This window comes from Eleutherodactylus coqui, chromosome 2 (assembly GCF_035609145.1).
Source record: "Eleutherodactylus coqui strain aEleCoq1 chromosome 2, aEleCoq1.hap1, whole genome shotgun sequence".
Lineage (NCBI taxonomy): Eukaryota > Metazoa > Chordata > Amphibia > Anura > Eleutherodactylidae > Eleutherodactylus > Eleutherodactylus coqui.
The window spans coordinates 212,243,983-212,268,717 of NC_089838.1; the positions used below are offsets into that span (position 1 = coordinate 212,243,983).

Here is a 24,735-nt window from a genome sequence, read left to right on the forward strand (position 1 = left end):
TTGGCCGGGTCCCCCTGATGGGGGTTAAAGAGAAAATTCCTTCCCTTAAACCCCCCCCCGCGCGAGGGTTACTCCATCTGCCCGTCTTTCCCTTGCCCCTATAGGACTCGGAATGCTGTGTTGGGGCCCGAAAAAAGGTTTTCCCTTTTTCCTCCGGAAAACCCCTCTACCTGTTGTCTGCCTTCGAGAATCTTGTCAAGGCCTGGGCCGAAAAGGAATTTTCCGTAGAACAGGAGCGAGCACAACTTATTTTTTGAAGTTAGGTCACCTGACCAGGATTTTAGCCACAAAACCCTTCTGGCAGAATTAGAGCAGTCGCCCGTGCTGAGAATTTTGAGAATCAGGAGAGAGTTTAGGATCTGCTCCCTTGGGGTCTTGTTGGATATATGGAGCTCCAGTTGCTCCAACCATACTCCTAAGGTCCTGGCCACGCAAGTGGCTGCTACCCGGGCCTAAGGATGTTAGCTGTTGCTTTCCAGGACCTCCTCGGGAGACCCTCAGTTTTCCGGTCCATCGGGTCTCAGCTTTGTGGCGTCCTCGAAGGGCAGTGTTGATCTCTTCGCCACCTTGGCCACAGGGATGTCGACTGGGTATTTCTTCTCAATTTGCACACACCTTCAAACGGGTAGAGTCTCTTAATGCCCCTGGTGGAAAAGGTTCCGTCAGGTTTTTTCCTTTCTTTCTGGATTAATTTAGATATATTATGCACCGGAAAGGTATGCCTGCGCCTCTCTCCTAATCCACCGAAGATCTCATTTTGGATGGTGCGCGTCTTCCTGGGCTCCTCCAGCTTGAGGGTGGCCCTCACTCATTTTATGAGCTCCGCTAAATCTTCCTGGTGAAACGGGTAATACTTGAAGTCTTCCTAGTCCGCAGATTCCTCCGGAGCTGGTTCTTACCAGACCGAACTCTTTTTGGAGTCCGAATCTCTTTCTGAACTATATGGCCTCTTGTGGTGCCTGGACCTGGAAGCCTGTCAGCGGCACCGTCTGTAGTGTTAGCTGATCATACCTCTTCCTTAACCAGCTTCCTGATGTCCTCTAGGAAAGCACCTGTTTCCTCTTTAACTAGCCTGTCCACACATGCCTTGCATAGAGGCCTGTCATAGAGGCCTGTCATACGTAGCCGGTAGCCTTCTTCTGCACTGTGCGCATTTTTTTTCCAAGCTTTGTTCTGGGAGGGGCGTCTTTATCCCCCTGGCAAACAGACAGAGGTACGCAGGTAAGTATGCAATATCCCTGGAAACAGTGGACTTCTGCATTTTTCCCATCACGGGCTACTTACGACCCCCACTGTGGCTGACGACTTAGCGTTGTCCAGTGCTGGAGTACTCCTTTAGAAATTGGCACTGCAGTCTCGCTGGAGCAATTAAGCCAGTTATAGCAATGGCTTACCTCGTCCTGTATGCTCAAGATTCGTTTTAATTTTTTTGAATTTGGCGCCCCCTCCTTGCAGGACACCAACTCAATGAAGTCATGCCAGTCATGTAATGCAGTACCCCACCCCTCAGCACAGTGCCTAAGTGAGCCAGAGAATGCCACGCCCGGCCCTATGCTGCAGCAGACCTAGGGAGCTCACGGCCCCGGACGGAAGAAGCCGAGGCCCCCCACTTTAAACCTCCCATGGGCCACCGTGGGAGATATCTGGCCTGGGGGAAACCCCATGTGGCGTCCCAGGAGACGATCCTCAGGAAGGGAGGACAGGCTGCAGACCACTGCCCTCTATGATCTTAGGAAGGAGACTTGCCTGCAATGGATCAGAGATGCTGGTGAACACTGGAGGAAGGTGGGGGAGAGAGGGGGGGGGGGGGGGGGGGGGGGAAGGAGCGCTTTTAACCTCGGTGTGTTCGCACAAAAAAAAAAAAGTTGTGCCAGAGGACCACTACAACAATTAGTGACTTTTCTTAAATGGCTGACAGGATATCATGTGCTCTGTCTAATACTGGTATAATGGAGTCTACTACTTGTCAAATCACAGGGGATTAGGGACAAGTCATTGCCGCAGGCCGATGAGCATATAGTGCGGCAGGAAGCCCTGGCTCTGTATTCTTCTTGAGAGCCATCTACATTATGTGCCACATTTTGAATGGCTGAGTGCGTATTCTTGTCATTCAAGTCTCTTCCCCTTTTGTTGATCAAGCAAGGTGGATTAAAAATCCTTACAGCAGGTTAGCTAGATAGTAGTAATGGCTAGGATGCCTGTATTAATCTAATACACACATGACAGACTGCCTATGAATATAGTTCTACCTGCAACAAGAGCTTAGGCCTGCTTCCCTATTCAATGAAGTTCAGCCCCCTTTTAGAGTTAAATTCAGTAGATGGAGAAAAAAAACAAAAAAACTCATAGCTCAGATGGTAGACTAGAGTATACTCTAGCCTACCATCTGGGCCGAGTGATTTTTTAAAAACTTCCTTATCTACCAAATTGAACCCTATGACAGAGCCTTGTGGTACCCCCACTCGATACATTCTTCCACTTGGATGTGTGCTCACATATGACCACTGAGTACAATCATTCAGCCAGTTGTGAATCCACCTAACAGTTGCCTTGTCAATCGCATATTTGGTCATTTTTTTCAATAATTATAGTATGAGAAACATTGTCAAATGCTTTACAAAGGTCGAGATACTATATCCACTGCATTCCCATAATCAACCTAGTCAGCGATACTGTCATGGAACAAAATTAGATTAGTCTGGGATGACTTGTTACAAACCCATGTGGGCTCTAGTTAATTACTCCATTTTTCATCCAAGTACTTGCATACATGCTGTTTAATAGTTTGTTCAAACCTCTTTCCTGATATAGAAGTCAGGCTCACAGGCCTGTAGTTTCCTGGATCCACCTTTTTCCTTTTTTGAAGATGGGGAAATTTGAAAATTTCTGGAACAGGAAAAGTCCCAGAAGACTGGAAAATGAGCAAAGATTATGGCGAGCGGTTCAGGAATTACCTCTGCTGCTTCCTTTAGTATCCTAGGATGCAATTTTTCTAGACCATGAGACTTGAATTCATTTAAGTAAGTTAGCTATGGTGTTCCCTCACCATCTGCTTCTAGATTGCCTGCATTTTTAACCCCTACCCCCCCCCCCCCAATTGCACAGGGAACATGAATTGGTGTTCTGTCTACTGAGAGAAAGCAGATACAAAATAGGAATTTAAAGGTTCAGCCTCATCATTCTTAACCAGTTCACCGTTTCTATCTGGTAAGCATCCAACATCTTTGACGTTTCTTTTGACATACCCCAAAATCCTATTGCTTTTGGCCTCTATTGTAAGCCTCAAATCATTAGCTTTTGACACTTCCCACAGTTTCTGCATACCATATTCTATTTTTTAGTTATCACCCCCACCCCCTTTTCCATTTGATAAAACAGAACTTTCACACGTGTTACAAACGTAGAATAATCTGTGCTTATTCATCCTGATTTTTAAATGCTTCCCCATGCTTCCTTTCAGGCATTGTTAATGATTAGGAATTATTGCAAAAATTCTCAAGGACAGATGTCCAAGAAGGTTGTGCTTTAACATCCAGCTATTGGATTCTTCCCACCCTCTGAGTTCATTAAAATCTGCCTTTCTGAAATCCAAGCTTGAGGTCTGAGTTCTCAGGTCTTCCTCTTTTTATCCAAAATTCAAGGATAGCATGATCACTACCTTTTAAGGTCCCAGCCACCCTGACCATATTGCTGAGCTGTCATTGTACCACTACTAGGAGTGAGTCAATCCTGCCTGCCCCCACTGCTGGTGTGATAGTCTGGAGGAGCCATCATATGCAACAGCCAGCCAGAAATGTCCAAACTAAACCTGGATTCGTTACCAAAGATAACCAGGTTTCACTCTAGTTTAGTTGTTCATTACACTACTGTAAATGAAGGGGTTGGGTGTTAAATTCAGTACCCATAATGGGCCTCGTCAGATCAAGTGTCCTTTAGCCATGCACCCAAAATTGTTCCAACAGACACAAGGACATTTACCACCTGTCTCTGAATGGCACAATGAAACAGTTGGAGCTGCTTGTGCTCAGCAGATCCTCTACTGGTGGCATGTCAAGGGCATCCTGAGTTTGGTTGTCTTGTGCCATCTGAACGGGATGGGTTCTGTAGCATGTGCATATATATTTTTAAAGCAAATTTCCACAAAAAGTATGTTAGAGTGAAAATGCAATAAATTTACAACTTGTCAGAGATTGTGTAATATTAACATCTATAAAAGGGATTCACAAATATGAACAGAAACAATCACTGCTTCAATGTGTTTATTATGTGCCAAACAAAAAGAAAAATGACACCACATCTGTAGGTTAAGTGCATTTTCTGCTTGCATAACTACAATGAGGTAGAGACTTTACACACGCAGCTTCACAGAAATACCCATTTAGGGCAGCTAGTGCAGACTTAGCTTAGCATGTACTGGAAAAAAAAAAAAAAAAGAGGGGGCTACAGACAGTGGGATCTTTGGCACAGAGCTTCCAAACAGAGGGGGGTACTGAAATTAAAAAAGAAAAAACCATGGACACAAATTTTAAAGGCTTGCAACGATTTGCATAAGTCAGCTGCTTCCTATAACAAAATAAATCAAACTAAGAGCATGGGCTCTTTCCCTCCAGGAGAAAGGACTCATCTCTTGCCTCTACCCCATTCTCAAAGAAAATACACAAGAAAAACAAAACAAAAACAGCCCTTTTCTGTCCAGCCAAATTGGAAGTGATTAAAAACTACCATCCCCTGAAGTGCAAATTAAAAAAAGTGCAACATCCTTAAAACTATATATACACACACACACTAATCATCTGTTTCAGCCAAGGCCCCAAGTCTGTCATTTTGTTGCAAATTCTGTTGTACGAACAGCATTTTATTTTTAGGTATTTTTCTTCAACTAGCAGCTCCCAGGAACGGAACACTTGCAATAATGTTAAAAGCTGCCAGGAAAGAAAAAAAAAAATGGACTTAAAAACCATTTAAGAGTGTAAAAAGGAACTGGTAAAAATCCCACAGAGGGTAAAATATGAAATATGATTTTTGGTTTAAATTAAGAGCAGATCCTGCTATTGTTGTTTCAGTAAAAATGCCAACTGAACAGCCTGTTTATATGGTTCAGAAGGACCTTAAAGAACTTAGAAGGCACTGTATGGCAACGGCAAAAATCTGGGTAACAGCTTAGTGAAATATGCATCACCCACAGTATTTGCAAGGAATGTAAAAAAGCGCCTGTAATAAAAAAGGGGAGAAAAAAAAAGACCCAAAGCAAAGATAAATCAGATACTGTCCACACTGCTTACATTCAGCAAGTGTTGCAGCTCAATATGGGTACTGCAAAAATAATGGGGGAAGAGAACTATGCCCCATTACCATAAAGGGAAAAACAAACAAAAGCCGTCAAAAACGACAGTATCCTGGGCAAAACTTCACTGTGCACAAGTGCCGAAGACCATTACAAAAAAGGTACAGCAAACAGTAAGTGCCAAACAAAATTAAGTGACTCCCCACCACCTGCTGACTTTCACAATCCTGAAGAGATTTATGAATGCTCCTCGTGCTGTCTGGAGGGACATAGGGCGCAGTGTCCTTTTCAGCACATTCATTGTGAATTTGATTTTAGCTGGCAATTTATTATTTTTTTAACTGGAGTCACGGCTCTTCTGATTGCGCATTAGAGGGCGGTGGTGACGCAGAACTTCCATGGAGTGTTGCCAATGCCAGCAAGAACGGCAGAAGTACTTGAAGCATACCTTAAAAAAAAAAAAAAAAAGGTTATTAGAGCTTCACATAAGATAAGTTAATTACAAGGTTAACTAAAGCACTCCATGTGCTATGAAAGCCTTGTTTGTATTGAACATGAAGTATACAGCCTACTTTTGATTACTAACCTCAATTCTGAAAAATTAAGTACACCCTTACTGCTTCTGCATTTTGGCCTAGTTTATTAAATTACATGTAGTTTGCCTTGTGTGTATCTGAAGTTGTAAAACCTCCAATGGATTATATTGTATGATCTGATACATAGAATTCAAAAAGCAGGTGCACTTATTTCAATTTGCTCTTATAGCCTTTAATCTTGTATAATCATCAACACCCCACTACCACAGAAACAAAAAGACACCAGCAACTAGGTTCAGTGCCAGGATTTTTAGCTTTGCCAAGTACGGTTAGCCCGTAGCCTGCCTTTAAAACATTAGTTTTACTAGACATGGTGTACATTACAAACCATATTGTAGTGCAGCAAAGAATTTGAGCTACCTGGTCTCTGCAGAAGAAAGGACCTGGCTGAGAATTGCAAATCTGGCACATGGAGTCTTCAAGGTAAGGGTCAATCTGAACCTAAAGTGAAATATATGAATAGAGTAAAATCCAAAGTTTAGAATTCACAGAGAGATCTCCCTCCCCCACCCAGACAAGAATGCAGTTGTTTGAGGCTCGCTCGAGTAACTGACTTATCGGAGTGTGATCGCTCATCTACTGGGCACCAGCTCTTAGAGTAGAGAATGGAGAGGACCCCTGATATCTGCTGTTTAACCCTTTACATGCCGCAGTCTGACCACAGCATGTAAAGGACTGTCACCATTGGACCCCTGCAAGGTGATCAGGGGGTCCTGGTGGTTTCTGTATTAGTCCTTTAACCCCTTTAGTGGAAGATTTCTTACCACAGTGTCAGAGCTACCATGGTGTTTTTTTTTGTAAATTGGAAAATTAGTTGTTGAATGATTGGCCCGTCACGTTCCAAGAGCCATAACTAATTTTTTTATCGACAGCCATATGAGGGCTTGTTTTTTGCAGTTATGCAATACATTATATATCCAAAAATGATGCAATTAAAGTACAACTTTTGTAAAAATAAAATCTGTAGGGAGATTGGGGGAAAAAAAATAAAAATTCTGCCATTTGTTTTTTGGATTTCATATGGCATCCAGAATAATGCGATATTATTCTGAGTCACAATTCCAGCGATACCAAGTTTACAGTTTTAGGTTTTGCCATTTTTGTACATTAAAACATTTTTTCTCAAAGGTTTGCTTTTGTGTTGCCACATTCCAAGAGCCATATTAATTTTTTTCCATTGCCAGAGCTCTAGAAGGCCTTGTTTTTTGCAGGATGAACTCTAGTCTTCATTTATCTACTTTTTAGGAACATAAGAAAAAAAAATGGAATAGAAACATGCAAAATAAAAATTTTACAAGGGCAAGACTAACAAAATCTGTAATTGTCATTTTTATTTTTCACTGCATTCTCTGAGCAGTATATTAAAAGTAATTCTACAGGCCAGTACAATTATGCTAATACCAAATAATTTACTACTTTTTCAGTTTGAATGCAGTGATAAAAAAAATTTAAAGGCCACTAGCATTTATTATTTTTTTTTATCAACGGATCTGTTTAAGGATTTCACTCTGTGGGATGAGTTGTACTTTTTATTAGTACCATTTATTGATCTGTGCATAATTTTGATCACTTTCTATTCTGTTTTTTTTGTATGGTGCGATAGGCTAAAATAGCTATTAACCTCTTCCTACTCCAGGACGTACATTTATGTCCTGCAGTGTCAGGGTATGCATGAAGAGAGATCGCGGCGCGACCCCTCTTCATACAGCACGGGCGTCAGCTGTTTATCACAGCTGACTTCCATGGGCAATAACTGCAATTGTACAGCATTATGTCACACTGCATGATTGCTAGTTGGTCCCCCAGGGGGCTTAAAAAAAATAAAAATCAAGATCAAGTTTTTTACAATAAATAGAAAAGTCTTAAAATCACCCTCCTTTGGCCTTATGTATTTTATAAGATTTTTTATCGCCATGTCCGTAAAAGTCCAAGCTATCAAAGTAGTGCATTATTTACCCCACACGGTGAATGTAGTCCAAAAAATAAATAAACACTAGAAATGCACTTTGTCACCCTGTCGCCAGAAAAAAAAAAAAAATTAAAAAAGATCAAAAAGTCGTATGTATTCCGAATTGGTACTAATGTAAACTACAAAACTTCCCACAAAAAAAAAAAAAACAAAAAAAAAACCCCTTGATCAACTAAGTTGACGGAAAACTAAGTTATTGCGTGCAGATGATGCAACAGAAAATTTAAAAAATCTAATCTTTAAAAAAGTACTATAGCAAAAACAAACAAACAAAAAAAAAAAAAAACATACAAGTTTGTTATCATAGCAATCGCACTTACCCATAGAATAAAGTTATGTCATTTTTTGTTGGTTTGTGCGCTGTAGAAGTAAGACACTGAAAGATGGTGGAATGTCTTCCCATTTTACTCCACTTAGAATTTAGTAAAAGTTTCAGTACATTATATGGTACTTTAAATAGCACCATTGAAATATGCAGCAACGATGTAGTTATGATTTTTTAAAAGGAAAAAAAATGAATTGGTTAAATAATGTACTAACTTCCTTCTCTGGATCATTACGAACGCAGGGATACCACATTGTAAAAAATTAAAACAAAATTACACAAGGGAGAAAGGTGATTATTTTCTCAATTTTACTATTTAACTTTTTGTCCCTTTAGGAGGCTTCCACAGAGACCCATCAGGACCCCCTGATCACATTCCAGGGGTCCGATGTGTCAGCCCTTTACATGCTGCAGTTGCATAGACTGCTGCATGTAAAATGTTAACAGCAGAGATCGGAGGTTTCCCCATTCTCTGCTGTGTAAGAAAAAAAAAAATTTTATGTGGCAAAAATTACACAGCTCCAATAAGACAAATTCAAGTGCTAAGGGGTCTTTGATTGCAGGAATTTAAAAAAAAAATTTTAAACTGAAAAGTAAAAAACTATTACAATTTGGTATTGGCATAATCATATTGGTCTATAGAATGACTATTTATAAAAAACAAACAAAAACCATGCCAGAATTGCAGATTTTGTTAATCTTGCCCTTAAAAATAGATAAACGATCCAAATTTTACATGTTCCTAAAAATTAGATAAATGAAGACTAGTTCATCCTGCAAAAAAAAAACCCAAGACCTTCTAGAGCTCTGACAATGGAAAAAAATTAATATGGCTCTTGGAATGTAGTGACAAAAGCAAACCTTTAAAAAAAAATAAATGAAGTTTTGAATGTAGAAAAATAGCAAAGCATAAAAGAAAAACAAACTGTATAAACTTGGTATCACCAGAATAGTGTTGACTCAGAATAATGTTATCACTTTATTCTGTGTGCTGTTAAAATGAAGTCCAAAAGACAAATTGCTGAATCCCCCCCCCCCTACAAGTTTTTCAAAAGTTATACAATACATTATATTTACCCAAAGATGCCACCAAAAAAAAAAAATAAAAAAAAATAGGACTTGTCCTGCAAAAGGCAAGCCCTCATATGGCTGTGTCAATGGAAAAGTTATGGCTCTTGGAATGCGACTAAAATTAGTTGAAATTAAATGACTGGCCCATTTAAAAATCTGTCCTGGCAGGCCTGACAGGGTGGTAAGAAACCTGCCGCTAAAGGGTTAAAAGGTGAAATTATTAACTTAAGCAGGCCAGAGCCAGCAGATCCAGCTAAATTGTGTTATGCACCGTCATAGGACATGCACATGACTAACCCATTAAGGACCAAGTGCCATTAAATATGCAGCATTTTGTCCTGGATTTAATCCCAGCTGATAAAAATACAGCATGGGTATAAAGCTCAGCAATCCAGTAGGAGCAGGTGATGTGCTTGGCTGTCAGACAGCAGAGGATCCAAACAAGACAGGAGTAGTGTATAACTGCTTCTGCCTTCTTTTGCAGGCTACAGAGCTCTCTAAGCACTGAGGGAAGGGAGGGAGTAGGGGAGAAAAAAAAAGTGCAGATTCCTCTACTGGACCTGGCGATCACTAGGCCAGCCAGTGACTTACTACACTTATGCCACCTGCAGATGGCTGGGTCGGATCCGGCTGCGAGAATTCTCAGTGTGACCCGAGCCGATCCCCTGCAGAGCCCAGCGAGGCACTCCCCTGCTCCTGCTCTTTGATGTGCCAGCTGCCGGTGCATATGCAGACAGGTGCTGGCGTCCGGGGAGTGACAAATAGAGCATGCCGAAATTTGTTTTAAGCGCGTGATTTTGCGCAGAGAATTGCGTCCGTTTGCCTAGGATTGCGTTAGACGCAATCCTATGGCAGCTTCCATAGGCAGAAATTCTGCGGGAAATCCAACTGTGGAATTTCTGCCTGTGTGCAGGGGGCCTAAGGATTATTTTACTTCGTAAATGGGGATCCTATGGAGGCTCCAATTACAATGGAAAACTGACACAAACACGGGGGAATAAAGTAAAAGTGAAAGAACTACCCACACCAACCTGAGCAGTCAGCATATTTACGCTAATCTGAGATTCCTCTATTTTAGCATAATTATACCAATTTAAATTAAGACTAACATGAGCAGAAATAAATTGAAATTTTGCACCCCCAAAAAGACAGGATGCTCTAGTTGTGCAGGCACCACGAGGATGGCTTCGATTGGACTCCATGGAAGCCATCTGACCAATGGCATTTCTAAAGTGACATTGTGAAAAGGTTGCATGGGAAAAGCGGGGATTTAAACAAAAAAAGCCTGCACTGCGCATGTCAGATGGTGAGCCGTGCGGACCTTCCACAGCACAGGAAAAGCAGGCAAGTGCGGACGCTGGCTGGGCACAGGGTCTAATTCCGCATCCAAATTCGACCAGTTTGTGTGCAGCTGGCCTTAAAACAGTTGTTACATACGGTACTAGTGCATCTTGTCTCAACCAGAAGAAATTGTGGAGACATGGGTTGTCCTGTACAAGTTCTAGGGGGAAGGGCAGGTAACAGGCACAATAGACGATTGGCTGCTGGACATAGAGGTGTATCCTACTTTTATCTGTGGCAATGTTCCTGTGCCACCTTGACATCTCAGCATGACAGGCCACTGTTAGTCTTCTCCCTGGCATCTGCACATCACACCATTCTCACTGTTGTGTTGTTTACTGGCACGTCGGCTGTAGCACATGTAGTGTTCCCCCTGGCCTCCCATGTGTGGTGCAATGGTTCCTTTAGTCTGGCTTTCAAGCCACCGCTGTAACATGGCTGCATGTATGGAGCCTCTGTCACTTAACCTGGCAATGCTGATGCCTGTACATCAGGGACAGATGAGCCCCCATCAGGTGTGCCACTGTCCCTCCCTGGAGCCATGTCATCCACACAGGAACATGTAATCCCCCCAGGCAGTGTATGGCTGGCCCGCTGTCTCTCCCTGGCACGTGGCGTGCACTTTAGCCAACGGCAGAAATGTAGCTCAGTGTCCTTGCCAAAAGCAGACCCCACAGCACAGCGGGGTGGTGAGCACATGGCCAAGCCTACCCCCAACACTAACTACGCCTGGGGCGTTCCGTCACTGTGGCTGTCCAACCTATGTCTCCACCCCTCGTTCCAGTGGAGACAAGATGCACCAAGTACCTACACATACTATACTGTGGCCCTTTTCTTGAAGTCCATTGGAATAAACTATAGAAATGGATGACCCAGCATGTTATGGCATTGTCCATGTGGATCACCCCTGCTAGCTGAAGATTGATTTTTTTTCTTCTTAGGAACAGTTTCTAGCTGCATAGCTGAATAGGGGGTTTCTAAGCAGATTTTGCAAAAATGCCTAACTGGCCTATTCTGTACATTTAAAACTAAGTTACTTTTTAGCTTGGCCTGGAGTTGCCATGATGCCACAACTTCTGTGCATGGACATTAAGACTAAATTAGTCTTATTACCATGACAACCCCAGAAGCAGTAATTTTAAAGAAACCATCTATGAACTTAAGTATGATCACATACAGACATTAAGACAAAATCCCATTCTAACAAGACACAAGTATGCCTGTGTCCTTTCACTTTACCTTCTTGGTAAACTTGGCAGTTTTTATCTCCACAAATGCAGCACTAACAGCCTTTAGATAACTGCGCTGGTTGTTGAAAGTCACACGGCCAGATCCTATTTTACAGAGAAAAGAAAGTTCAGCAGTTCAATAATCAAGTTAGCGCTCGTTCACTTTGGCATATGCACATTTCAGTTGTGTAAATATGCTGCATGATAATGTGATCGTAAATAGACTAGACCTGCGTGTTTTGCCTACTCCTGCAAGTTTGTGTATGCAGTGTGTATTTGTGCATGCAGAAAAATATGTAGAAGAGCCCATTATCTGAACTAATACTCATGTTTCCTGCATATTGTTACAGGCCCATTCTCTTCAATGTCTTATTGTGGTGTATAGTACACAAAAATAGGACATGCCATGCATTCTGCACAATTGAACATTCATTTGAGTAGTTTTTCATGCAATCTATTGAAAATTACTGCACAAATACACTTGCGTGAACGAGCCCTTAGAATAGAGGGAACAGAGACATACCAATTGGGTACTTGTGCTTATCTGTGTCAATGCCAGCATAGACCACACCACTGAACAGATCATTCATTATAGAGGCAAGAGCTTCGGCATTCAGCATTCCATGCAAAGCCCCAACGAAAACTGTTTTACTGGGATCCAGACGCTGAGATGGACTACGAACGAAGTTGCTGTCTGCTAGCACCCAAGGAATGACCTGCACCTACAAAAAATAAAAAAGTAGTTTCGGTGCAATTGTGTCCTACATAGCTGTAACATTCATCTGGATGTATTCACAAGCTTTCATCTCCAGCATAATTAATTCCCAGTAAATATATATGATGTACTTTGCAGTGCAACTCACTATGAGTAAGGTTGCTCACACTGGCTGTTTATTGCAATTAGTGTTGCATCTCGAGCACTGTGCTAAATCACAATATTATGCTCTCTCAGACCTGAGCTTGAATGCAGGGTTTCTAATGTGATTTGAGCGCTGCCTGTTCCATTTGTGTTTTTGCATTTAACGCACCTCATTACCCATCACAATAATGGGATGCATTAAAAAGTGCTGTCAGACGCTATAACATGCGTTTAGCTAGACCCTGCTCGAAATTGCAGCATTTTACAATGATTTTGAACAGGGTTTTTAAACGCATGTGCGAGAGTGGTTTTAGACCCAAGTATCAAGGTAACCTTGAAGGTGTTCCATACCAACAGATTGATGCTTAGCACAAGATCAAATGTGCAGCAATATAAACTGTATTCAGTTCGCTGACCTTATACAAAGAGGATGGGATGAAAGCTCTATGTTAAAGGGGTTGTCCCGCGCCGAAACGGGTTTTTTTTTTTTAAACCCCCCCCCCCCCCCCCCCGTTCGGCGCGAGACAACCCTGATGCAGGGGTTAAAAAAAAACCAACCGCACAGCGCTTACCTGAATCCCGGCGGTCCGGCGTCTTCATACTCACCTGCTGAAGATGGCTGCCGGGATCCTCTGTCTTCATGGACCGCAGGGCTTCTGTGCGGTCCATTGCCGATTCCAGCCTCCTGATTGGCTGGAATCGGCACGTGACGGGGCGGAGCTACACGGAGCCCCATTCAGAAAAGAAGAAGACCCGGACTGCGCAAGCGCGGCTAATTTGGCCATCGGAGGGCGAAAATTAGTCGGCTCCATGGAGACGAGGACGCCAGCAACGGAGCAGGTAAGTATAAAACTTTTGATAACTTCTGTATGGCTCATAATTAATGCACAATGTACATTACAAAGTGCATTATTATGGCCATACAGAAGTGTATAGACCCACTTGCTGCCTCGGGACAACCCCTTTAAGCTTTATTTGTAATCTTGTAAACATTTGGGAATTGGTCTGTTTAGAACACCTATACTTTTGGTATATAAGGCATGACTGACAGAAATTAGATGTTGTGAGTGACTGGAGAGGTGAATGGACCTATGAGAATCACTGTCAGGGACATGAGTTTTAAAGTGGTTTGTGTTCATGTCATTAGAGATTCTAAAATGGTCACTTTATTGCAGTTTTCACGAAACACACATGATCATTCCAACCTGAGCCAAAGTTTGTGCTGCAACATTTTAGAATTCATACAGAATTAACTCTACAGGTTGACGACATTTAAGTGAAAGTGCCTTTTTAAAAGAGGTTTCTGTACAAAAAAAATCACATCAGCCAATCAAGTGTTAAATACTCTTGTATTAAAGACAGAGGCAATACCTTTACTGGCCAACTAGAAAAGTTATACATTTGCAAGCTTTCAAGGCTGCTTACCCAGTTAAGGACCAGAAATAACAGCTGCATAAGATTTGCTAGGACCCTGCAGCTCTGCTGTGACAGGGGCACCTGGCAGTCACTATTGCTGGGTCGAATGGCAGAACACTTCTGCTTTCTCTGCACTACATTGCACTCAGAGAGCTATGTAGCCTGTAAAAGGCAGAATTAGTTAACTCCTGCCTTCCCCAACCGAGGACCCAATCAGTTTCATTGCAGGAGCTTTAATCCTGCACTGTATTCTTGCCATTTGCTAGGATTAAACCCCAAAACCAAGTGCTGCAAGTTTTCTGCACTGGTCCTTAAAAGATTACCCCTCTTCAGACAAATATTTTGTAATGGCAGGTTGATGAGGAAACCTAAGGAGCCTCAAAAAGTTAGCATATAGTTTCTGGTTAGCCAATTAGCACCAAAATTAAAAAATTGATAGTTAAGAGTGGTGGATGAAGGTGGTACTGTGGATGGATATCTGGATTTCAGTAAAGCCTTTGACAGTTCTACATACAAGCTCATAGACAATTTAGTTAACCAGGTGAGTTTTTTTAAGTCCAAACTTCAATACCTGCAAATCCACTGAAAACTTTTAAGTGTATTCTAAACTGGGATGCGTTACAAGTGGTGACCACAAGGGTGTGCCCTGGGTCCCATTCTTCATATGTTCAAGTGACAAGATTTAATAGGCAAGGTTTGTCCCTTCAAAAACACAGGAGTAGCAGCCCTATTGCACTGTCATTAGCAAACAAGTTAAGCTTACTGGATAAGTGGTCAAAGTAATGGAAACTACAGTTCAAGGTTTGATTTTTTCCAATCCACTGTCTGACTTCTTCCAACATTCTGCTTGAAGCCTGTGCAGCTCTGATGTTGGAAGATATACAGTAAGAATATCCTGATGGACATTACTGGCTGCTCTATCGGGTGGCCTCTCTGGTATGTCATACTGCAGTACTGACTCTAGCTAGCAGATGGCTCCATTGTATAATGGCAGAAAGAAAGCCCCCCTAGGAAACTCTGAATCCAGAATTGGGATTACAAAGGGTTAAGTGTAAAATGCTGCACTTTGATAGAAGAAATCCTTAAACTGATTGTATTGGCTGTTCTGTTCACCAAGACTTCAGAAGAGGATTTAGCGATTCTGACAGATTAAAACATGAATGAGTACCGTATATACCGGCGTATAAGACGACTTTTGAACCCCGAAAAATCTGCTCTGAAGTCGGGGGTCGTCTTATGCGCCGGTAATACAAAAAAAAAAAGTGTAAAAAAAAAAATCATTACTCACCTCCCCCGGCGTTCTGTCGTGCTCCGGCAGGATGTCGCTCGCTCCTGTGATTGGCTGAAGGCGCACGTGTGTTAGCAATCACACCCATTCAATGATGTCATTGAATAGTGTGATTGGCTGAAGCCACGTGTGTTTTAGCCAATCACAGCCATTCAATGATGTCATTGAATGGATGTAACTGGCTGACGGCATGTGTATTAGCTTTCTGGAGGCGGGGATTTCAAGCCCCGCATTCAGAAAGCAATGCTGCGACGGGGACGAGGAGCGAGCGACATCCTGCCGGAGTGCGACAGAACGCCGGGGGAGGCGAGTACTGATTTTTTCTTCTCCACTGTAATACCGGCGTATAAGGTGAAAGTTGGGGGGTCGTCTTATACGCCCCATCGCCTTATACGCCGGTATATACGGTAATTAGGAAGCAAAGCAAACAAGAATGCTCTGCTACATTAGAAGTAAAACCAGTAGAAAGAGGGAGATGATCCTGCTCTATGGTGCAGAGACCACATCTGAAACATTTTCAAGTCTGCAGACCTCACCAACATAACAGTTGATAAGATAGGAGTCTAAATACAAGCTACAAAAAAAAAAAAAAATAGTAATTCACACACACATTACAAATATGGCACAAAGTATTCAAGAGTTTCTGGTGCAGTTTGCACCAGAAAGACTCATTCTGCACAGTAAATAAGCTGCACTGATTCAAGACAGCTGCTCTTCACTTGCATATGGTTCTAGCAGCAGCTTTATAGCCACATGTTGTAAGGTAGCAAAGAGGCATATAATCTATATTTCACTACTCACCTGTATTCTGCTTTACTAGCCAATCACCTCTGTAGCAATTCTATGCTGTGAAACTGCTCATCGGTGCTTTTCAGCACCATTTGAGCAGTGCATGATTTTTGAGCTTTTAACGCTCTTCAATGAGTGCTAAATGCTGGCAAAAGTTAAATGCACCTGGGGCGTGGCCTAGCCAGCAGAGGAAGTGGTCGCACAGAAGCTCAGCTCCTGTGACCCGGGCGGATAAAACCTCTTTTTCAGGCACAACCGTCCGAGGGAGACACCGCTGAACTGCTTTAGCAGCTCTGCAAGCTGAGCATCGAAAAGAGACGCTCCGGAGGGCTGAGTGATGCCGCTAAAGATCGGGGCCTACTACCACCAGTGAAGCCGGGGCCTAGATTTCAAACCGGAAGTGGGGCAGAGCGGACCGGAAGTGGGGCACGCTCGGGAAAACATCGCAGCGCCGGCTATTTAACAACAAGCGGCTGCCCCCAGAGCCCTGGACGGGGGAGTGAGAGGTCTGCGGAGGGAGAGGAGGCGACGGGAGAAGAGGCAGAAGGTAGGAGAAAACAGCGCTGGGACCTGCGGCGCCCCCCTCCCCCCCCCCCCCCCGCACGCTGGGGAGTGGGATGGTGAAAGAAAGGCTATACTTAGCCTAAACCGCTGGCCCATCCAGGAGAGTACGATCGGTGCCTTCCATCTGAGCGCACCATCGCACAGCTGCAATCGCCTCTTCCCTCATACAAAAAGTTAAAAGCAGTCCTCTACCCTACCCTAGAGGAACAACAAGTCCCACGCTTCCCTCCTCGCCTCACCATACCTGCCATCGCATCACCCCCCCCAACATTCTAAATTACCGGAGGGCTGGGAGGCGCGCGGTGCGCCGTGGGTGCGAATAAACGCCAGTCAGTACCAGCGGCAGGATACCACCCGGAACCCGGAGAAGGACCTCCAGGACCAGGTTTGGAGCGGGCTGTGGGGGGCGCGCTCGTCTCCCAGAGCGCAGCACAGCGGAGGCCCGCGTATAGGTGGGAAAGGAGTGAAGAGGCGGCGGAGGCGCCATTAAGGCGAGAGTCAGGGGAAACATCCCTGATACGGACTGGGAGCACTATTACTAGTTCCTGGGAGTGGTGAATAACTGCCACCCAAAGGCAACAGATAAATACCCATCAGGAGTCTGCCACTGGAGCCGGGTGCTACACCCTCCCCCCTCCTCCCCTCCATCTGCGGTCTGAATAAATTGCACTCATACAAAACAAGATTAGAACAAGAAAGGGCTTGCACAGTCTGACTCCCTGAAGCAGATCTACGACCCATAACAAGAGACACTGTGCACTACCAAAGTTCTAAAGTTAAAGAGCTGACAAGCATTAAAAGCACCAAATAGTACTGAGAGTTGCAGCTTTTCAAACCAAACCAGCTCAATTATAACTGATCTATCTATCTATCGGGCTGACCCTTGAAGAGGGACTGATATCCCAACAACTTAAACCTTTCACAGGCCTAGCCTGAATTTTTACATCACTGCGGAACCCTGTAGCTGGCTTTGCAGACTAAAGCACCCCTTTCCAATCTCACTCAGAGAAATCCTACTAACCCGTGGGCTCTGGAATTGGCAATAAAGCTAATCTCCCCACAGGCATAGCCTGAATTTTTTGCAGAACTGAAAACTGCAGTTCTCCGAAGCAACTACTTCAAGAGCCTCGATCAGGCGCGCACCGCTCCATTTGACACTTTTGGGGGGTCGCTGTAGATTGAAAGACAATCCGAACCAATCGCATCGCCTAAACCTGCTTGGCTCTTTAAAGCTATTAGTATTCTGCAACTAACCAAACATTTCCTCCAAGAACCACATCTCCCAAATGGCCCCGTAAAAGGGCAGGCTGGGTGAAGGGCCCCATCGCATAATCAAGACTAAATCGTAACCCTCGCAATGGGTAAAAACAGCAGAGACAAAAGCAACGACTCCTTATCTACACCACGTCCTTCTAAGAGTCAATCAGATATGCAAAGATTCCTAAAAGAAAGAGTTTCAAGATCCCCATGTCCTTCCAGCAAAAAGTCATTGAATCTAACGGCCCCGGCCACGCAAAGCAGTGAAAGAGAAGGAGAAGAGTCCTCAGAGGAGGAAGACAACGGCCAAATATCAAAAAGCTTTATGAGGGATCTAATGTCTAATTCTCTACGGCCAATCAGAAATGATCTCTCAGAGATCAAAGAGGAAATCAAGGCCATGACAAAAAGGGTTGAGACCCTCGAATCTTCGTCTTCCAAGATCATCCAACACTCCACCGAAATAGCCCAACTGGTAAGAGAACACCACCAACATCTAAACCAAGTTCTTATATTACAAGAAGACATTGAAAACCGTAATAGACGGAATAATATAAGATTGAAAGGTCTTCCAGAATCGTGGGCGTCCGAAGTATTGCCAAAAATTGCGATAGAACTGTTCACCCTTCTTGTAGGTCAAGACAGAGCATCATCTATCTCTATAGAGCGGATCCACAGATCCTTGAGACCTACACCCACAAGCTCAGAACCGCCAAGAGATATAATTTGCAAACTCTTAAACTACCCAGATACTCAAGCGATTTTAAACGCCTCCAGAACCACCAAAGATTTACAATATGAAGGGGCACCTATACAAGTGTATCAAGATCTTGCACCAACAACCTTGGCTAAGCGTCGGCTGATGAGACCATTATTAGAGGCACTTCAGGCCAAAGACATTCGCTACTCTTGGCTCTTCCCGTTCGGACTGGGAATAAATCTAAAAGGCCGAAGGATAAATATCCGTTCCCCTGAGGATCTACAAAAATGCTGGCACCTACTAGAAATTGAGCCAATGGAGATCCCGTGTTGGTTACCGCTACCTGAGCCGCCGACTTTCCCGGAGCTACCTAGCGCGGATACAGAGCCACCCCAAGGACGTTCACGATCACCTAGGGAAAAAAAGAAAAGACCCAAAGATGGCCCACCAAGGGAAGACACCTGAGAAGGATGGGAGCCGTTAACCTTACTTATTGGAGAGTAGAGGTTCCTTGCTTATGTTTAAAGGAACCTCTATAGTTGTCAGTTGACATAAAAAAAAGAACTTTGCCTTTGCATATTCTGCATAAGTGATGGGGCCTGACCACATGGCACAGGCCCACTTAAAGATAGTTACTTACTGTTTTTCTTTTCATTGGTTTGAAGGCTGTCTCAGTTGAGAGCTCATAGGTAGAAACATCACACTCTCTGAATATATACTGAGTGTGGGAGCAGTTTGATTGGATTATCTGCGGTATTCCGACGAAGACCTCTCAACTGACACACTTTTGATTTGTTTGTAAACTACCCCAACCCCCATACCCGCATCCCCACTTCCTTCCTTAACACACCCACTTACCCACCCTCCTCTACCCTTGACAGGAAAAGAAACTTATCTGTACCGATTAATATTTAACTGAGTTGATTTATCTTGTCTTTCTTAAAAATACAGGCACAGAATAGGAGGAAGCAGCTGAGATGGCTCTCACCCGTTTTACTTCATTCAACGCCCGGGGTCTAAACTCGCCGCACAAGAGACACAACGTGATACACCTGCTAAAAAAATGTAAGACAAAAATTCTTTTTGTGCAAGAAACACATTTTAAAAAAGATAGACAATTTACACTCCCGGGGTTGGGGTTTCAGCAATACTTTCACAATTCACACCCAAATTCAGCATCTAAAGGGGTAACCATAGGATTCCACAAATCAATTCCATTTAAACTGGATGCACAGTTCCAAGACGAGGAGGGTAGGATCCTTTTTCTAAGGGGCTCCATTAACAACCTAAAGCTGACAATTGCAAATATCTATGCTCCAAATTCCGATCAGATCCCTTGGCTGATAAAGCAGATGGATACTCTTAAGCAATTCGCCATTGGACACATCATAATAGGAGGAGACTTGAATATTACATTAAACCCGATCCTAGATTCCTCAACAGGTCGCTCACAAATTTCACAGGTAAAACTAAAAAGGTTACAACGTGCTATGTTAGAGTTAGGGGTCCTGGACGCTTGGCGCTCCCTCCACCCCTCCACAAAGGACTTTTCTCATTATTCTCAAGTCCACTCTTCCTTCCAAAGGCTGGACTATATACTGATCTCCACGGGTCTCTTGACCCATCTGAAAAGGGCAGATATGGACCCCATCACTGTCTCGGATCATGCTCCAATCCATCTAGACATCAATTTACCGGACATTGTCCCGGGAGAATGGAGATGGCGTCTGAATGACTCCCTTCTAGATCCCCTGGAGGAAAGACTAAATATAGAAGAGCATCTTGAGGAATACTTCAAGAATAACACAGATGGTAGTGTAGAATCGCCTATGGTGTGGGAAGCTCATAAGGCATTTGTCAGAGGATTGTTGATAGCCTTGGGCTCAAAGGTTAAAAAACAAAAACAAAAAGAAATTGACAAATTACTATCCCAAATTACAAAACTTGAACACACAACAAAACAATCCCAGACTAAACAGAACCTCGAAGAACTTACCTCCCTTCGGCACCGCCTCAAATGCTGCTTAACTGAGAAGTTTAACAAAAAGCACATCTATTTTAAACATGCTGCCTACGCACACGGCAACCGAGGCAGTAAACTCATGACCTCGCTTCTTAAAAAAATGAAGACAAGGAATTCTATCTTAAGTATAAAAACACAATCTGGGTCGCGAGTTTCCTCGACACCAGATATAGCTAGAGAATTCCAACTCTTCTACTCAAAACTGTATAATCTCGAAGAAAGACCATCCCCCCAGGCCAAACAGATTCTGTCTGAGAGGGTGGACGCGTTTCTGAGATCCCTAAAAATACCAAAATTAAGTGACATAGAGGCGACATCCCTTCTGACCCCAATTTCAGGGAAAGAAGTAGAGGAGGTTCTTGACTCTCTTGCTCATGGCAAAAGCCCCGGGCCTGATGGTCTTTCACTTACCTATTACAAAGCCTTCAAGAAGCAACTGATTCCCAGACTCACCGAAACGTTCAACGCACTACTAGAAGGAGCCACTCTACCTAGACAAGCTCAGGAGGCTCACATTACCCTTATCTTGAAGGAGGGCAAGGACCCGACACAGTGTAGTAGCTATAGGCCTATATCACTCATCAATTTAGATGTCAAGATCTGGGCCAAATTGCTGGCGAAGAGAATGAGTGAGTTCATCCCGACTTTGATAGACCCGGAGCAAGCGGGCTTCGTTAAGGGCAGAGAGGGGAAGGGAAATTGTCACAGACTACTACACGCAATCCAATATGCCCAAACCCATAAAATACCGATGGCCCTAGTAAGCACTGATGCTGAAAAGGCCTTCGATAGGGTAGACTGGGTCTTTATGGAAAGAACATTACTCAACTTTAACTTCCCCCCTGCCCTCATCGCGGCTATATTGACACTGTATTCAAGTCCACACGCGAGGCTAAAAATAAATGAGTCGCTGTCCCCACCATTTGAAATTAGCAATGGGACGCGTCAAGGCTGTCCCCTATCCCCGTTATTATTTATCCTCACGATAGAACCATTGTTACAATGGGTGAGACAGGACTCGATTATGGAAGGACTTAGTGTCCAGTCGGGTTGCTTGTCATCAGCAGCATTTGCGGACGATGTCATGTTCGTGATTACTGAACCAGAGAGGAGCCTTCCGAGACTGGCCTCAATCTTACGAGACTTCGGATCTTTATCAAACTTTAAAGTCAACTTCGAAAAATCAACGATTCTAAACATAACGATCCCCGAAGCTAGATGCAGGCCGCTGAGGGTTAACTCCCCGTTTGTATGGTCCGAGACAGTGGTGGACTATCTTGGTATAAAACTTACGAAAAGAACTGGAGATCTTTTCTCGAAAAACTTTTACCCTTTAAACGCCCAAATAAAAACACTATTACGAAAATATGACCTTCCATTCCTTTCATGGTTTGGTAGGAAAAATATCCTAAAATCCTATGTCCTGCCTGTTATACTTTACAAGCTGCGTATGATCCCAATACACCTCCCGTTAACGTTCTTTAAATCTCTACGAACAATGTTTTCGAACTTTGTGTGGAGACAAAAAAGGCCCAGACTGGCATTTAAGCTCATGACTAAGAGGAGATCGGAGGGGGGGATGGACTTGCCGAGCGTCCAGCACTATTACTATTCCACTCAGATCGGATACTGGATGGATCTGACCCGTCCGTCAAGAGACCCGATACTATACGACCTGGTGAAAGCGTCACATGGGGAATCTTTGACGGATGACCTGTGGCTTCCAAAAAAAGAGCGTATATAGAGCTAAGGGATTCAATCCCCTCCTTAAAGGCCCCTGTGAAATTTGGGACAAAACTAGAGAGTCACTGGCCCCTACCCCTTCCCCACTGATACCCACCCGAAGCTTGTGTAGGCTTCTTGAAATCCCCCCAGACCCAGGCTCCCAGAGTATCTGGAAACAGTTACAAGGCAGCAGAGTGGAAGATCTGCAGACCCAAGCGCATAAAACACCAGAAGAAATTGCGACCATACTGGTCACTAGCCCCAAACTTTCGCTCCTGCAGCGGGTACATATAGAAAAAGTAATAAAAGAATTCCTGTCCAAATACAAATCGGTTAGACCTAAAACAGACTTCGAAAAAGCCTTAATAGAAGACAAACCCAGTGCTAGGAAAATCTCTAATATCAGAAAGAATTTCATAAAACCACCGCTATTTTCCAAACCAACCTTTCTAACGTCTTGGGAAAAGGAGTTAAAAATTACCCTCTCCACAGCTGATGCTAAGTTAATCCTAAGACTGGCATATGGCCTCTCTCCATGTGTTTTGATGCAGGAAAGCCATTACAAGCTTTTAGTCCGATGGTATAAAACCCCCCAATGGCTACACGACTATAAATTAGCCCCTGATGATAAATGCTGGAGATGTAGGGCCACAACGGGCTCATATCTCCACATATGGTGGGAGTGCACGGGAATCATTCCTTTCTGGAAAGAGGTAGAAAAGGACTTGAAGGTCTTTTCACCAGGTATAACAATTTCACCAGAGATGATATTCCTCTGGAGGCCCTCCTCTAACTTTCATCCGTTCAAAAACAAATTAATAGCATTCTTATTGGATGCAGCGAAAGCGCTGATCCCTCTTAACTGGCTTCAACAAAAATCCCCAACGGTTTCACAGTGGAGGGAAAAAGCAGACATGATATGTTGTATGGAAGAGCTAACAAGCTGGAATAGGGGGACTAATGAAGACTTTATCTTAACCTGGCATCCCTGGAGAGAGGCTAGGAAGGACCACTAGCTTATAACAAGCTTTCCTGGAAAGAATAAAACATAATACGCAGATAGACGATAATTCCTATTAGCAAAGGAAGTCTCGGCAGGGACGGACTGGAAGGACCCCGGGCGTTGAACACGGAGACACACCCGCGCCCACCCGCTGGAAGGTGGCCGGAGCAGAGGTGAGTGAGCCATCCAGGTGATTAGGAGCTTCATATAGTGTCTCACCTGTACACAGTCTGTAACCAGACTAGTTCCCTTCTATCCCCTCCTTCCCCCCCCCCCCCCGTCTTCCCACCTTTCTCCCTCTTTGCTCTTCACTACCTCCCCCCCCACCCAATCTCCCCTTATAGACCCAACTTGTTCAACACATTTGTCTACTAGACTGATGCAGCTTGCTGCAATGTTAAATTATAACCCAAGATGTATACACAACACTATTAAGAATGTTGTGGACGGGGGTGTTCCCTCGTGTCGCCAACCAGAACTAATAAGAAATAGACGGGCAGTTTTCGCTAAGATACAGCCCGGAAATTATTAGAAGAGCCACTTGGCTTCACTTAGTGGAGCCATGAATCTCGTACATAGATTGGGAAGATAAGGCTGGTGGGCCACGAGAGTCACTCCCGCAGTTCATTGTTGCACTGTTTACTGTCTTACTGTATTATCACCTTAACAGGTGCAAAAATGATAAGTTTTATTTCTGTGATTTCAAGAGAAATGATTGAGTGAATTGTAAGCATTGAAAATATGGAAAATCAAAATTCTTAATAAAAATAAAAGTTAAAAAAAAAAAAAAAAAAGTTAAATGCACCTTTGTCACGCTTCCTAACATCTCCCCTGACCCATCTACCATACCTATAGGAACCTTAAGGCCATTCACACTCAGGACTTTGCAGAGTCCCTACAGTCCTGTGTCCCCTATCCTTCTGCCCCAACCTGGCTGCTGCCTACTACAACACCGCTCTCAAACATGCCCTGGATGAAGCCCCCCCCCCCCATATGACCCAAGCCATCCCATGTAGAATGCAGCAACCCTAGCTCACGCCTTAAACACTCTTCATCCGGCAGTGCCCTAGAAGTGCTGAACGGCTGTGGAGGAAGTGTCAAATGTCTGCAAACTTTCTCCACTACAAATCCATGCTCAGAACCTACAAGCTAGCCATCCACGATGTTAAACAAATCTATTTAACCTCTTGTCTTTTCACTATTGCACAACCCTAAATGGCTCTTGAGACTTTTCACTCCCTTCTCAGCCCTAAACCGAAACCCCCAGTGACGAATCTCAGTGCTGAAGAACTGGCT

General features: G+C 43.7%; 1 protein-coding gene across 3 annotated transcripts in view; it reads right to left on the minus strand.

Moving 5' to 3' along the window:
- Window positions 1-4,253: 4,253 nt before the first annotated feature.
- CPEB1 (cytoplasmic polyadenylation element binding protein 1) overlaps window positions 4,254-24,735 on the minus strand; it is a 45,872-nt gene continuing 25,390 nt past the window's right edge. For all 3 annotated transcript variants that reach the window (XM_066592439.1, XM_066592438.1, XM_066592437.1), the window contains exons 8-11: window positions 12,339-12,537; window positions 11,826-11,920; window positions 6,241-6,321; window positions 4,254-5,732 (exon numbers count right to left, since the gene is read on the minus strand). In XM_066592439.1, coding sequence (XP_066448536.1) covers window positions 5,622-5,732; window positions 6,241-6,321; window positions 11,826-11,920; window positions 12,339-12,537 — 486 coding nt within the window. In that variant the 3' untranslated portion in view covers window positions 4,254-5,621. The remainder of the gene's footprint in view (window positions 5,733-6,240; window positions 6,322-11,825; window positions 11,921-12,338; window positions 12,538-24,735) is intronic.